Here is a 15,620-nt window from a genome sequence, read left to right on the forward strand (position 1 = left end):
TCGACCAGCACCCCCAAGTCCTTCTCAGCAGGGCTGTTCTCAATCACGTCATAGTGTTTGATAATATTTCAAAATACTTTCAAAATATTTGAAAGCATTTTGGAACGGGACCAGAAGAGGGATACAAAGATGATCAGAGGGCTGAAGCACTTCCCATACGAGGACAGCCTGAGAGACTTGGGCATGTTCAGCCTGGAGAAGGCTCCAGGAAGACCTTATAGCGCCCTTCCAGGATCTGAAGGGGCTACACGAAAGCTGGGGAGGGACTGTTTACAAAGGCTTGTGGTGATAGGACGCCGGGAAATGGGTATAAACTGGAGAGGGGCAGATTTATGCTAGACATACAGAGGAATTTATGCACAATTAGAGTGGTGATACACTGGCCCAGGTTGCCCAGGGAAGCTGTGGCTGCCCCATTCCTGGAGGTGTTCATGGCCAGTTGGATGGGGCCTTGGGCAGCCTGATCCAGTGGAATGTATCCCTGCCTATGGCAGGGGGGTTGGAACTGGATAGGCTTTACGGTCCCTTCCAACCCAAACTATTCTATAATCTATAATTCTACTATTCTATAATCTATGATTCTACTATCTATGATTGCAAAGGCGCAAGGGAGGAACTCCTGCCACACACACCCTGCCCGCGCACACCCAGACCCACGCACGCAGGGGCGAGCGCTGAGCCTTGTGCCGGGCACAGGGGGAGGTGCAGGCCACGCCACGCCGCGCCCGCCCCCTCCGCCCAATGCGCATGCGCAGCACCGGGCGACTCCACAGCGGCGGCGGGAGGGCGCAGCCGGCGGGGCGATGGACGGCGCCGGCGGGGAGGAGCTGGGTGAGGCGCGAGGGCAGCCGAGGGGCGGCGCGGGGGGCGAGAGCGTGGAGAGCGCCCAAACGACTTCCACTCACTCCCTCCCAGTAGCGGAGTGGTTCAGCCCAGGGGGAAGGGGGTGCGCTGCAGCGCTCGGCGCATCGGGGCGGACTGAACCATCCCACCCTGGGGGAGGGGGCGTGCCGGTTAATGTGGGTGGCGACCGCGGGGCTGCTCTTCCCGGCTCTTTCCAACCCCTCCGGGGGTGTCTGTTCCGTCTGGTGCCTCTCGATTTCCTTGGGAAGTCGCGGTCTGGCGTAGAAATTTAGGAAGCGCTTTCCGTTTGCGTCGTTAGGGGATGCTTTTCTATAAGATTGGGGATTCCTGGTCTGCGTGTTCGGTTGGTGGCTGCAATTCTTGCTCCTTGGAGCATTAAACCCCTGTGTATGAGGGCACGGTTACGTTCACCTCTTGATTTGTGTATCCTTTTGATGCAAGGAGTAATTATTATTACAAAAAGTAGAATGTTTTTGATTAAAGCTGAAGTAGAGTTCAGTTTCATCAAAAACATTCCACTTTTTGTAATTGCGGGTATGTAGTTTTTTGAAAGTCAGACAGAATATCCCTCTGACACCGTGTTTTCAGTGTTTTTTTCCAGACACTGTTCATTCTTTGGAGATGATAATGTCTTGTATTCAGTACGATCTGTGCTGAACAGATGTCTCTTCTGTCATCACCTGTTTGCAGCATTTCTCTGTCTCAACTGCAAGGTCAGACAGAGCTGGAGCCAGCTCCGAATTAGCAAGAGTTTTGGCTATTGTAAAGTTCATAATGACATTAAAATTAGTACTTGGAAAGTAATAGAATATGCATGGCATTTCTGGGAAAATGTATACATATGTATATAATTTGGAGATATATTCTGTAACCAGCTCTTGGCTCGCTGCAAACAATTGATGGAGATTGCTCCCTCCTGTTTCCCAGGCCTGATGAAGGATGCTTGCTTTTCTAACACTCCAAAATGAGTCTTAGAGAGTTTCATTTGCCAGTGTTTTTGGTATCATGTAGATGAATGGGATAAGTTGTAGCAGGTTTAATTATGAAGTATGGCTGATTCTTCTAGGCTGACCTGGGCAGACTGAAAGTCTTATTTCAAAGCATCTCATTTCACTGCAATCTGAAGATTTCATCTTGGCTGGAAGCAGGAGAAGCGTTTCAGATTTTATTGTCCGAGAGGCAGATCCATCTTGCATTGAGAGATTGCTACCTCTGGAGCAAACGTTGCAGAAAGAAATGCCAGGTTTTTTTTGCCTGTGGTTCACAGCTTTGCGATTTGACTGTGAGAACCCTTAGAACCAGATTTTTTTAAATGAAATTAAATATTTAAAATGCAGATAAACACCTGATAATGTTTCAAAAGTGTTTAAAATGTTTGGTCCTACTGAATACTTAATAAAAGTATTATCAGTGTCTTACTGATGTGTCATCACTTGAAAGTGTCTTAATCCTGTAGAAATGTGTAGCTTGGTCTAGACAGGACAGTTGATTATTTAATGCTAACATCTTGCTAAGTAAATGATCTATTGTGGGTTGGGGTAAATGCGCTCCTCTGAAAGTGTCTAATAAACTACAGAGACCTGTGTATACTTTGGTTTAATAACTGGTGTCTCATTTTTATAATTTTCTGGGTTGACAGTTACAGCACAAAAGCAAATAATCCTTCCAGCTTAGCGAGTGGCATTATTGACTTTCAGCATTCATTTAGAAATAACCATTCTCAAGATTAGTAAGTTCTACCATGAATCAGAATAAGTCTACTTTCTTAAGTTACAGTCTGTAATGGAGAAAACAAACATATATATTTGAAATAAAAATATAGAGTGATTACAATAACTGCACTAAGTATTGCTTTAAAGTTCTTGAAAAGCACTTATACCATACCCCCTTCTCCCCCACAAAAAAGGTAATGCTAACTTTTACTCCTCTGGAAAATGTAATTACTAGTATTCAATAGGAGTTTTAAAATAGATGAATTTTGCTTTTTAATGTTCATTGTGGGAGATACGTTTTAGTTGCGGGAGGAGTTGTCTGTTTGTTCTTGTGTCTCTCGTATTCATTAGGAGTTGCGGTAGAGGAAAATAAAATGAGAGCTGACTTGTATGGCTGAGTAGGATTATCTTTTAGCTTCCCTTGAGCTAGAAAAATGTACATAATCTTATCAGTCTGGACCGGTGTGCCCCTAGCACTGCCTTTCACAGTCACTTTGTATTGATCTGTCATTTCTTCGGCAGTTCTGAAAACGAGTGACTGCGTAAAGGGGCAGATTCTGCCAGTTTCAGCGTTGTGGACAGTGCTTTGCTTTACAGTTTGATGCCTTCTGGAAAAGTGCTGGGAAGGTTGGTTATAGGCTGAAGTTTGGGGACTAGAGAAACATTTCGTTCTCTGGTTGAGGGAGTAATTGAGGGTTTCACAGTGAGCTGCTTACTGAGCCAGTTGCACGTTCTGAAAAGAATTAGTGACGGTGTTTGTATCTAAACTTTTCTTGACAGCCCTAGTTCAGAATACTGAATTGAAAAGCTTCTCCACAGTGTTAAGAAGATAAATTGTCTGTAAATCAAATGTGATTGCTGAGAACACCAAGCCCCTCCTGTTGTCACAGCGGTAGTGGTTGCCTAACTATGAGTGTGTTTTCTGTGTTACTCTGTAGTGATGTCTCATTGACTGTGCTATTCAGAGACTGTCTCTAATCTTGTCCTATAAGAACAGCCACAGGCTTGGTTAGGTGACAGAGGCTCTGGGCATGCCCTCTGGATCATGAATATGGCATTCTGTAGCCTGTGGGAAAAATATTAGCATAAACCCACATTTTAAGCCAATGTAGAGATTAAGGGGTTCTGATTTTCTCTTCTATACAGAAGTCAAAACAGCTGCTTATTAAATGGAATCTTTATCCCTGTTACAGAGGCACTGGGTCACATTCTGTTTGATAAACACATTTCACTGGGCTGGGAATCTTGTGCTGTTAGTGTGTTCTTGTGCAGCAACTGCGACTGAGCAGTGAGTTATCTACCAGACCCTCTTTGCCAAGCGTTTGATGCACATGTGAAGTCACGCTCCGATGAGACCTGTATGTTCCTTATCCCATAGATGAGCAAAACCAGCTGATGTAAACAGCAATAAGCTATATCCTGACCTCCAAATCTTTTTAAGCTTACATGCCACATCAAATTCTTTCCATTGAATGGCACTGACTTCAAAAACCTCAAGGAAAATAATCAGATTGTATTGCTAAATTGGATTTGGAAAAGGGGTTTTAGATGGGAGTTAGTCTGGCCCATGACCTCTCCAAAGGAGCAATGGGAGATGTATTTGGCTTTGTTTTTAGCATCTCCTTTGCCTTTAACTTGCTGTGCAACCCTGACAAACTGCTTCATCCTTTTGCCTCTGTTTCACCCATAAAATGAAAATGATAGAGAAAAGTTTTATCCCTTACGGTGTTAAGAGGTTCAGCTAATTTTGGAAGGGTAACTTCCTTGAGCAGTATAGAAAAATAACTTTAGTTATCGGTGAAAATTTGTGTCTTTGCAGAGCTTCTGAACTAAGAGATTAATTGAGTATGCTGTAAAAGCTTCAGAATTACATACATTTACTGACAGTTCAAAGGTTTCTTTGACAGCATGTCCATAAATGTTGGCAAGTTGATGGCAGATTATAGGAGATAGAAAAATACACTGAAGATACAAAACTGGAAATACAGGTCATAACAATTTAAACAGTATAGATCTGATCTCACTGTGTTGACTAGTGATTGAAATTCTTCAGAGAGAAATCAGTGTTGACATTTATGCATGATTATAGTGTGATGTGTAGCTGTAATGAATCAGTGATCGATGTCTCCAGTGGGTTAAGGAATCGGTTTAACATTGCAGTGGTAATTCTGGGAGAAGGTGATGTGTTGCCTGCCTTTGGAGTAGTGGTATTTGCAGAGTATTTTGGCATCCTGCTTACATGGGTGTTCACAGGAGAAAGCAGAAACAGTGAGGAATATTTAAATAACAATCTGAAGATGACATTTGATCTGAAAAGGCTTTTTTTGTGGTGGCACAGGGAAAAAAAAAATTCATATTAGGTGTGGAATATGATAGGCACAGTATTCTACTGGGTGCTTGGTCTAAAATTAGAGTTTTCACTCTTTTTATTTTCTTCAGAAGCTAACCTTGGATAGTTTGGATTTGTGCTGTTTTTTTTCTGCTGACCTGCAAATATATTTTAGATGCAAGAGATTTGGTCTGCAGCAGTGCACAAAATTTCTCCAGACTTACTATCACCTACGCACTTAAAGGATAATACAATTATTTGTGTTATATGAAGTGGTATATTGAACACTAGTGATGTTTTTCTTTATTGCTGTCTGTATTGTTAGAAGTTGTTGTTTTGCATCTTGTTTTTTAAAAAATAATGTCTTTGTTTCCAAGCATATACTCAGTGAAATAGATGTCTGTATAGTAACTGGGCTAAAATAAATGTCTCTCATCTGGTAAAAAAGGCCACAAATAGAAGATAATTAAATAAGCCCCTTACTGTGCTCTAGTTGTGTGCGATTTTGCTGCTGTTTTGACCAGCTCCCACCTCAGAGAAAAGCTGGTAGCAGTGGTCTTGAAGCTTTGGAAGACCTGGTTGTATTTTTGAAATGTATCAGATGGACTTTTTTCTTTTAAGGATTATAAATTCGATCAGCATTTTAGAAATTTTACATTTAGTGCAGCACTGTGTTAAACTAATAGCAATTAAATCAGTTATGCAATGTGAATGCTGTGCAACGAATGTTGGCAAAGATTGTATGTGTAAAAAGAAGCATACAGGCGTTTATTATAATTGAATGTAGTTTTTTAGTGGGACACTTGGGGAAAATAATTTTTTTTGTGGTCAAATAGACCCATTTGCAACTTTAAGTAAAGTGAAATCTTCCTTTCTGTCTGGAACAGCTGGTGATAGGTGCTTCACATAAGGAAATTACCTGTAAAAACATTGTTTTGATGCTTACTGGCTTGGTGCATGAATATTCTCTGTCTTCTTCTGCTTAGCTGTATTTGAAAGAAGCACGTTTGAAGAAATGCCTGAGATATTGCCATCCTTTTAACTATTGTTGACATTCAAGTCTTCATTCATTTCAACCTGTAGACCAGTGATGAAGGACAGATAGACATGTGCTGAGAGCAGAGTGTAGCTAACCGTAGTGCGTAGCAGAGAGTGCTACGTGCAGAGAACTTTCAGTGCATGCATGTACTGACTTCAGAATGCCAGTTGCTCCTTTCAAATAGGAGGTTCCATGCTATTTTGACTCCAGTTATGTGTTGCCTTTCATATTGAGCCATTTTGTAGGTAAAACTTTAATGCACTTTTCAAAGTAAGTATTTTTTATGTATGATGCGTTACTTCTCTCATTATTTTTCTCTCGTTATCTGTGGTGGCTCATGGTTTTCAGCTGGGAAGGCAGTTGAGGTTGAAACTGGGATGTTCTGTGGCATAAATGATGCTAATAAAATGGCAGAATGGTGTGGTAAAACAGGTACTAAAAAATATGTAGCTCATACCGCCCCAGAACTTGGATTTGAAATAAATATTCAAACTACCTTGAGAAGTGTATGTGGACACCATTTTTAACCTGAAAGGATGCCCAGGTACTTCACCCAAGTGGCTTAAGTTAAAAAGTGGGGGCTATATTAAATTCACTGTTGTTTTTCTTTTGGGTTAATATGATTGTATAGTGTGGAAGACCTTACAGTGAAGAAGGAGCACAACTGTGCTTGAAGCGATCTAAAGTTGGAGTAAGAAAATACGTCAAGAGTGCATGCTTGCTGTTATTTTTCTCAGTTGTGAGACTGTGTGCTGTGCTGTGGTTTGGCGAATTCCATTGCAGTTTTTCGCAGTTTTATGGGACTTCCTGAATCTTGTCAATGAATCTTGAGGCTGCAGACTGTCTGGAGAAAGATTCAAGTACAGAACAGTGTATACCAAAATGCAGAAGTAGAAATTGCAAAGAAAATTTTATAGATATCTGTACTGTATGCAGAAAAAAAAGAATAGTTATGAGGCAGAGAAGAAATGTAATGTCATGTAAGCAAATGCACAATGGTGAAAACAATCAAACCCGAAGTATTTATGTGTTACTTTGATGTGGAGGTAATTTAGTGGATGCAGCAGAGAATGAAGAGATGGAAAAAGAAGAACATGTTGTAAAAGTTATGTGTGCTTGAGGATGATTTATATGGGAAATCATTTAAATGAAAGCTCAAGAAATAGCACGAGGACGAAATATTCCATCACAAAAATTCAAGGCCAGTAAAGGTTAGTGTATGCGACTCGCATAACAATAGCTTTTGCTTATGGAGGGGATCTCACTGTGTTCCAGCAGTGTATGATTGGAAATGCAAAATCTCTCCTTGTGCAGATTTTAAAAAAGGACTGTTGCGATACTGCTGTCAGCTTGGGAAATTGTATTGCCACCATATGTGATCTTCCTCTCCTGAGCATTCATGAGACCTCACCTAGAGTCCTGCCTCTAGCTCTGGGCCCCCCAGCACAAGGAAGACATGGGCCTGTTGGAGCAGGTCCAGAGAAGGACTACAAAAATAATCAGAGGGATGGAACACCTCTCCTATGAAGAAAGACTGAGAGAGTTGGGGTTCTTCAGGCTGGAGAAAGCTCTGGGGAGACCTTTTTGTGGCTTTCAAATACTTAAAGGGGACTTACAGGAAAGATAGCGACAGACTTTTTACCACTGTCTGTAGTGACAGAAGGAGGAGCAAGGCTTTTAAACTGAAAGAAAATATACTTAGATTGGACATAAGAAAGAAATTTTTTAGGCGGGGGGTAATGAGGCACTGACACAGGTTGCCCAGAGAAGTCGTGGATGCCCCATTCCTAGAATTATTCAAGGTCAGGTTGGACAGGTCTTTGAACAACCTGATTAAGTGAAAGATGTCCCTGCCCATGGCAGGAGGGGTGGAATAAGGTGATTTTTAAAGGTCATAAACCTTTAAAAGGTTTATATTGACTGTGGGTATGGACAAAAAAACTTTTCATATGACTTTGGTAGGGAAGCTAGTAATCTTTTTTCTGCTTCAGTATAGTGGGTCACATGATTGGATGCAGTCTCGGGGTGTGAACTGTATGGTGAAAGTTCTATGTGAAACTTGCTTCTTAGAAGCTGCATTGTGCTCATGTAATACATCTTGTATCATGTACACATCTTAAAAACTAAAGTTCACCGTTATCAGAAGCAGGCAGAGTAGTTGTCTACCACCTAAGTGTCCTGCTGTCGCTCCAGGAGGCGTTCCTAGGAAGCGCAGTGGTTATTGATGTTTCAGATGGCCAAAGATTATTTTCCCCACAAGAATTAATGTTTTGAAAGTGATGCAGGGAGGGGCTTAAGAATTTAAATATGCAGGTATGGTATGTATGGGGTGAAATGTGGAGAGGATGGAACGTGCCCATCAAGCAAGGGAGAGGCTGGCTTTTTGCAGTGGACTGCTGGTGTAAATCTTCTAGTGTGAGCTTTCTTCCTGCCTGTTCAAGAATGCTTATGTTTCCCGTTACTGCCATAATTTTGCTCCTGGATGAATAGTAGGATGTAAGTCAAATGAGGAAAAGGTGAAGAAAAGGGGCAACGGTCAGGCATTCAGTCTCACAGGTGAAGAGGCTGACCTCTCTTCAGATGATGATGCAGTCTGGAAGGACAGCGTCTCTTTTTATAGATTCTCTTTCATTCTTTTCTTCTTGGTCTTCTGTGACAAATACAGCGAATTTGAATAAATCAGGACAGTATGTATTGTCTGACCTGCATATGTCTTTCTCCTACTCCATTAATTTTTACATACAAGAATGCTTTGCTTTTTGTAATGTCGGTCTACTGCTGTGTGGAATGAAGGAGCTTATGCCTCAAGATCAGATGTAAGGGAAGCCAGGGACATGGAAAGGTGAGTGTTGCTACAGACCACCAAGTCAGGAAGAAGAGGTGGGTGAAGCCTTCTTTAAACAATTGGAAAAAGCCTTCTGTTCACAGATCCTGGTTCTCATGGGGAACTTTAACCACCTAATATCCATGAGGGAGGTAATGTGGCAGGACCCAAGGAACTGAAGATTTTTCTGGAGTGCTTTTGTAGGATGATTTTCATGCAAGTGCGTAATGAGCTAGCTAGGGAAAATGTGTTGCAGCTTCTGCTACTGACGAGTAGGCAAGAAGATGAATGGCAACCTTAGCTGCAGTGACTATGGATGATGAAGATGCTGAAAGTAAGGAAGGCAAGTTCCAGATTAAAGTATGCTCTGTGAGGGTGGACGTAGGCAGGTTGTATTGGTCAAGTGTCTAGTAAAAGTATAATAAACATTTTTTGTTCTATTTATTTTGTAACAGTGGAGTGGAAAATAACTGAATTGTGTATATCTCTAATGTACACAGGGAAGAACCCTTTTTTTATAAAGTAACTTGGAATTCATGTAGATGCTATGCTTTAGTTTCTAAATAGCAGCTATTTTATTTTCCTGCCAGAGTAGGACCGAGAAGAAAAATCAGTGCATCTTGCTAGATCAGAACATCTTGCTGTTCTTTGGTGACAAAGTAGCTACGTCTAAATTTATTAAGTAGGTAACTTCTTTGTCAGTGTCTGATGGAATACTGATAACTAGGAAAAATAGACGTGAACTTCTTTGAAAGTTCTCTAAATATGTTTAAAATTTCTTGCTGTTAAAGATTTTTTTTATACTGACATCTTGTTCTGTAGTGCTTTAAATTTTTGTTTGTTTGTTTTTTATGATGTGAATTAAATGTGAACTAAAGCTACCAGTTGCCTCAAATGCGTGTGTCTTGCTTTGAGCCTATTTGGTACAATGTTTCATGTGCATTTAATGGAATGTACTGAAATAATCAAGACTGATATTACATAGATTATAGAATAAACCATGAAGAATGCTTAAAAGCAAACTTGTTTAAGGAGAGCCTGCTCCGAAGCAGTCCTTCAGGAAGCTACAAAACTAATTCACAGGAAGAGTTAAAAATAACAAATAGTTTTAAAAAAAAAACCCAAAACTTTAAAAAATAACTCAGTAGGTGAGCTGAGGATGATTAGATTGTAAGCTCTTTAGAGTAGAGGTTTTCTTTGCGTTTCTGCAGAGCAGCGAGTTGCTTAGCACCTCTAGACATGACACTGAGTTAGGTAATTATCAGAGTTGGGATAGTGATAACAATAACAGATGATTTAGATGGCTGTAGTCATGGGCAAATGAATTTTTGAGAGAAAAAAACAGCTTGTCTTAGGAAAATTCTTATTACTTAAAAAATGAGGGGAATGCTTCAGGATGTCTAAATCTGTTCTTAAAGAACTACCCTTGAGATCATAAAAGGGGTCAGGAAGTTGAGAGAAAAGTCAAATGGTATATCTGTAAAATTCTCCTGAGTGTGAACTGGTTGGGTGACAAACAGTGTGGAAGTGTGTATATATCAGATGTTTCAGTATCAGGCTGGAATGGAAGAAGAGAAATTCACTTTTCTCCCTCGACAGAGCAGTTGCTGATGCTCACCAGTGCTGTTGGTCCTAAGAGTCATGCTGGTCCCTTTATCCTGGTAGACAGGAACCTTGCTTGCTGCTTGTGGTCATTATTGTTTAGCATTATGTCGCCAGTGGAAGTATGTTATGATTTAGCAGCAATTTAGAATTCATTGATAATTTATGGTAGATCAAATAGCTGGATCTTTAACAGTACTTAATCATAAATCAATTTATTATTTAGTAAGGTGATTGTATGACATATATTATAATCAAAACAGTAACTTAATTACAGATTCACTCCTATGACATCTTCACTTTAATCAGATTCTTGAATATTCAAATTTTGATGCTTTAATATTCACTTGGCCATACTTGGAAGATGTCATGTATCTGGAAATTTCCACAAGTTGCATCAGACCATCTCACTTGAGCCATGCTCTGATTATTGGGTTGCCAGGGCAGGGGGGGGTGACTGATGGTGAATCTCTTTCTCAAGCAATGATGATGCCTCTGCCCAGGCACCGAGGACCCCAAGGATACTGGGAGAGTGCCCAAGTGCTCTGGATTGCTGCATGGTGACAATGGGTATTCTTTCCCCAGTGAGCCTTGTTGAGATGACTGGTTATCAGTCTTCTTCTTCAGACAATTGGGGAGGTTTTTCCCAAGCACAGCAGTTTCAGGTAGGCTGAGAAGAATACCCTGACTGACTGCCTTTGTACAAACAGACCACTCCACCTTCCTATGAAGCCTATGTTCTACTGGATCTGATTGTAGCCCAGAGAGGGGAGAGAAGATGCTTTTCCAAGTGCACGAAAGAGGTTGTGCAAAGCAGCATGGAGTGGTCTGTGTGGCTAGCTGGGTGGGAAGAAATTCCACCAACACACATTAAGAGCAGCATGCTAGAAAATGTGATGGAGTCAAAAATGGAAAAGTAATTTGATGATTTCTTTTATGTATTGTTGAATCTCATGTGATCACAGACTTTGTGCACTTGTAGTTTGTTTTATTCCAAGTGAAAACACTTCAGATTGTTACTTTGGACTCAGTATTTAATAAAATGAAAATGACCCTAATCACTCGCCCACTGGGTAAAACTTCCAGTGTTGACACTTTGCTTCCTCTGGCCTCTGAGGGCACAGACACTTATACAAGAAGTAGAGTATGTAGGTGAGTGTAGTTGAGTGTTGAATGAGCCCAGCAGTGACTCAGAGCTGAGGGAGGGTGGTTGTGTCATCCTCAAGAACTAGTTAACATGGAAATGCTGTGGGAGTAGAAAGAATTTTGCTGACCTTTCTTTTGATCAATTCATAAGATTTTATGTCATGTAGTGAAAGATGATTCAGTCTGTCTTGACTTGTAAAATTAGAATACCACCAAGTAAAAATTTGCTTTACAGAACACTTTCAGGTTGAGTCTCTCTGACCTCTGATTTTTCTCTCCAGTAGGCATCGTTGTCTCTGTCAATTTCTTTCATTACTGGCTTTCAACTTTATTGACACCAGATTCAGGTGACCCTTTGCTGTTTTCAGGAGAGTTTGAGCTATATGCTTTCACTTTTAACTACCTGGAAAATCTGTCTTACAGGATGTATTACAGTTGTTCTACAGTTTTTCTTCGTAAGTGCCTCTTGCTTAGGGTTGGTTTCAGTGCAGTGCTGGTGGGTTAGACATCTTGAAGTTTTATTAAAAACCTTAACCATTTGCTGAATGGTTGTGGTGGGTTGAGCTTGCCTGGATGCCAGGTGCCCACCAAGCCACTCTGTCACTGCTGGACAGGGGCGAGAAAATATAACGAAAGGCTTGTGCCTTTAATTTATTGCCAATCAAATAAGAGTAGGATGAATGTGGAAACACCTTTGCTCCACCCCTTGGTTTTTCCCAGGCTCAACTTCACTCCTAGTTGTCTCTGCTGCTCCCTCCTCATTCTCTTCCTCTGTTCCAGTGTGAGGTCCTTCCCACAAGAGACAGTGCTCCACAAGCATCTCCAATGTGAGTCCTTCCCATGGGCTGCAGTTCTTCATAAACTGCTCCAGTGGGGGTCCTTTTCCATGGGAGTGCAGTGCTTTAGGAACTCCCATCAGTCCACAATCCCTGCTAAAAAACATGCTCCAGTGTTGGCTTCCCACAGGGTCACAACTTCCTTTGAGTGCCTCCACCTGTTTCTGTATGGAGTCCTCCGTGGGCTGCAGGTGGATGTCTACTCCATTGTTAACCTCCATGGATGCAAGGGGACAGCCTGCCTCACCGTGGTCTTTACCACAGGTTGCCACGCAATCTCTGCTCCAGTGCCTAGAGCACCACCTCCCCATCCTTCTTCAGTGACCTTGGTGTCTGCAGGGTTGTTTCTCTCTCATATTCTTGCTCCTTTCTCCAGCTGCAATTGCTGCTGTGCAGTTCCCCACTGCTCCCCTATTCTTAAATATGTTATCACAGAGGGTCTACCAATATTGCTGATGGGCTTGGCCTTGGCCACCAGCAGATCCGTCCTGGAGGCTGCTGGCACTATCAGACACAGGAAGCTTCTGGTGTCTTCTCCAGAAGCCACCTCCGTAGCCCTCTGCTACCAAAACTTTGTCATGCAAACCCTATACAATGGGTAATTTTCATTGTGTTCTTTACGTCCTGCCTGGTTTTATGCATGTATCTTATTTTCAAATTAAGTAGCAGTTTTTATCAAATTGGCTATAACAACTCCGTAAAATAAAACCTGTATTTGGTAGATTCATTACCGCTGTGTACTTCGAAGATGACAGTTGCCCATACCTTCTTTTAAATGTACCTACAATCATAGAATGGTTTGGGTTAGAAGGGACCTTAAAGATCCAGTTCCAGCTCCCTGCCATGGGCAGGGACATCTCCCACCAGATCAGGCTACCCAAGGCCCCATCCTACCTGGCCTTGAACACCTCCAGGGGTGAGGCATCCACAACTGCCCTGGGCAACCTGTGCCAGCGTCTCACCACCCTCAGCATGAAGACTCTCTACATAATGTCTAGTCTAAATCTGCCCCTCTCCAATTTATAGCCATTCCCCCCTTCTTGTATCACCACAAGCCTTTGTAAAAAGTCCCTCTCCAGCTTTCTTGTAGCCCCTTCAGGTACCGGAGGGTCGCTATAAGGTCTCCCCAGAGCCTTCTCTTCTCCAGGCTGAACAGCCCCAAATCTCCCAGCCTGTCACTGATGTTCAAGTATTCAGGTGTTTCACAGGTGTTCATTTAGTGTCTGTTTTTCTTGCAAAAGAAATAAGCTTGTTATGGTTAAGGTTTTTAATGTTCACTCAATAATGAAGTATTTTTGCTCACTGAGTAGAGAAACATGTTTTGATGTGAAAATATTGTCAATTGAGACTTATTTACCACATTTTGTGAATGGATACTGCGGATGGCAAGTGTAAGGTAAATAACCTTTTTGCTATTAGCAGGATTTATTTTCCTTAACTATTAATTTAAAAAATGGCTGTAGTTTGATCAATATCAACCTGGCATAAGCTATTAGTTTTGCCTGGAAGGCAGTTTTGTTCACTGCTGGCTGCTTACTATTGCTTGGTGCTGTTATTTAGCTGGATGGTGGAATTGCGTTTGTTGACTACAGTGCCAGTTAATGCTACTTTAGCAGGTTCATGAAACTGCAGTGGAATTAGGCTGCATGCTTTGAAAGCTATCTTAGTTGTCTTGCCAGTCACTGGGGACGTCTTCGGTGGTGGCTGGCTTACATATCCACAGCAGGGTGGGATGAGTCTGGGGGTCTTGCCCTTGCTTGCCACTTCTAGGTGCAGACTAAATGCTTAGTTTCACAGTAGCTAGTGGTTGGTAAGAAGAATCTTATCTTTTTGTAACAATGGATGACTTTTCTGTTTTGGTTTGTGTTTTCTTAGCTCGCAAAATGATCTAAACCATCAACATTCTAATGATTCAAAGTGGCTTTTATTAATGAAAAGTTGTAGTGTTTGGCCATAGTGCTACTAATAATGAAAATGAGATGGTGTGCTGCTTTAAAGAAAGAGGATGTCCTGTGCAAACCTGTGCTGTATGTATCTATCTGCCTAAATTGGCTTTACAGTTAGAACACAGGTAAACTTCATGGCATGGGAAGTTTGAGTTGTCTTTTATTTCTAAACTGTGTTTGTTTCTAATGCTGATGTAGTGTGAACTCTGTTGTACAGACATGGAAGTAATGAAACCTTTGATTGATGAACAAAATTCAGATGGCATCTCAGATGAAGAGCATGAAAATAACTTCTTGCCAGTTGAGAAGCATTATCAGCTTGATAATGAAGAAGGCATTACGTATGTATTACTCTTAAGTATCAGCTTTTTAAAATTTATTGATTCTGACTTGTTTCTTATGAGCAGTTTACTGAACTCTTAATGGATTTTCTTGCACTGTGGTACAGTTTTGTGGTTATACATCAGGACTTTACGTAGTTCTGCCAAAAAGCAGCCGATCTTGAGTAGGTTCTTTATTCTTTGGAAACTAGCAGTGCTGACCATAAAATATTCCAAGGTCTCTATTTGTGAGGTGATTGGGTCACTCAAAATGCAAGCTCTGTTTAAAGATAGCTTTGATTTCATTTTTTAGTAAAGAAATTTAAGAAGACTTTGGATCTGTTTATTGAAGTTCAATAGAAGAACATGTAAAGGCTTTTGTTTTTCCTTTGATAAACCTTTGGCTGTCAGTCTTGTGGGTTGCAGCTAGTAATTGTTTTGAATGTTATAGATTCTAAAATAGAATTGACGAAACTCAGTCATTTTGACTCTGAGGCAAGAGGACAAAAAAACTGCACAAAAAGTAACCTTTCACAAGCTGGTGGAAGGTACTGAAGATCAGACTTCTACTTTCTGTTTGAGGGAGCACACATGCAAAGATGAATAAGAATGGTATTTGAATGTGCCGAATCTTCTTTAAAGTAGCTGGACCACCTTGAAGTGGTTGAAGCTCACAGTTTATCCCTCTATTCATAAATCATGGAGGTTGTGGTTTTGTTTTTGCTCCCCTCCCCTAGTCTGAGTGTACTTCTAATGTGACTTCTTATATTTTTATCCTCAGGTTTATACAAACACTTATGCACCTCCTGAAGGGAAACATTGGAACTGGGCTTCTTGGTCTTCCGCTTGCAATAAGAAATGCTGGCATTGTGGTAAGAATTGATTTTTCATTGATTAGAAAAATAATCCAGGAAGGTCTACAGTTTTGTGTCTGACCATGAATAACTAAAATCTTGATATTTCTATTTGTCACTACCTGCTTCAACAGAGTTCTCTTCTAAT

General features: G+C 41.1%; 1 protein-coding gene across 6 annotated transcripts in view; it reads left to right on the top strand.

Annotated features, from left to right (window-relative positions):
- The first annotated feature begins 757 nt into the window (after positions 1-757).
- The window catches only part of SLC36A4 (solute carrier family 36 member 4), a 121,167-nt gene continuing 106,304 nt past the window's right edge, over positions 758-15,620 (top strand). For 3 of the 6 annotated variants that reach the window (XR_008448135.1, XR_008448136.1, XM_054055970.1), the window contains exons 1-3: positions 758-831; positions 14,516-14,639; positions 15,400-15,490. Coding sequence is in view for 4 of the 6 variants with exons in the window: in XM_054055970.1 (XP_053911945.1) it covers positions 804-831; positions 14,516-14,639; positions 15,400-15,490 (243 nt within the window). In the remaining 2 variants the exon portion in view is untranslated. Of the gene's footprint in view, positions 832-6,590; positions 6,636-14,320; positions 14,424-14,496; positions 14,640-15,399; positions 15,491-15,620 lie in introns of those variants that run through there. The other 3 variants (XM_054055972.1, XM_054055973.1, XM_054055974.1) reach the window with 3 other exon arrangements.

This window comes from Cuculus canorus, chromosome 1 (assembly GCF_017976375.1).
Source record: "Cuculus canorus isolate bCucCan1 chromosome 1, bCucCan1.pri, whole genome shotgun sequence".
NCBI classification, from domain to species: Eukaryota; Metazoa; Chordata; class Aves; order Cuculiformes; family Cuculidae; genus Cuculus; species Cuculus canorus.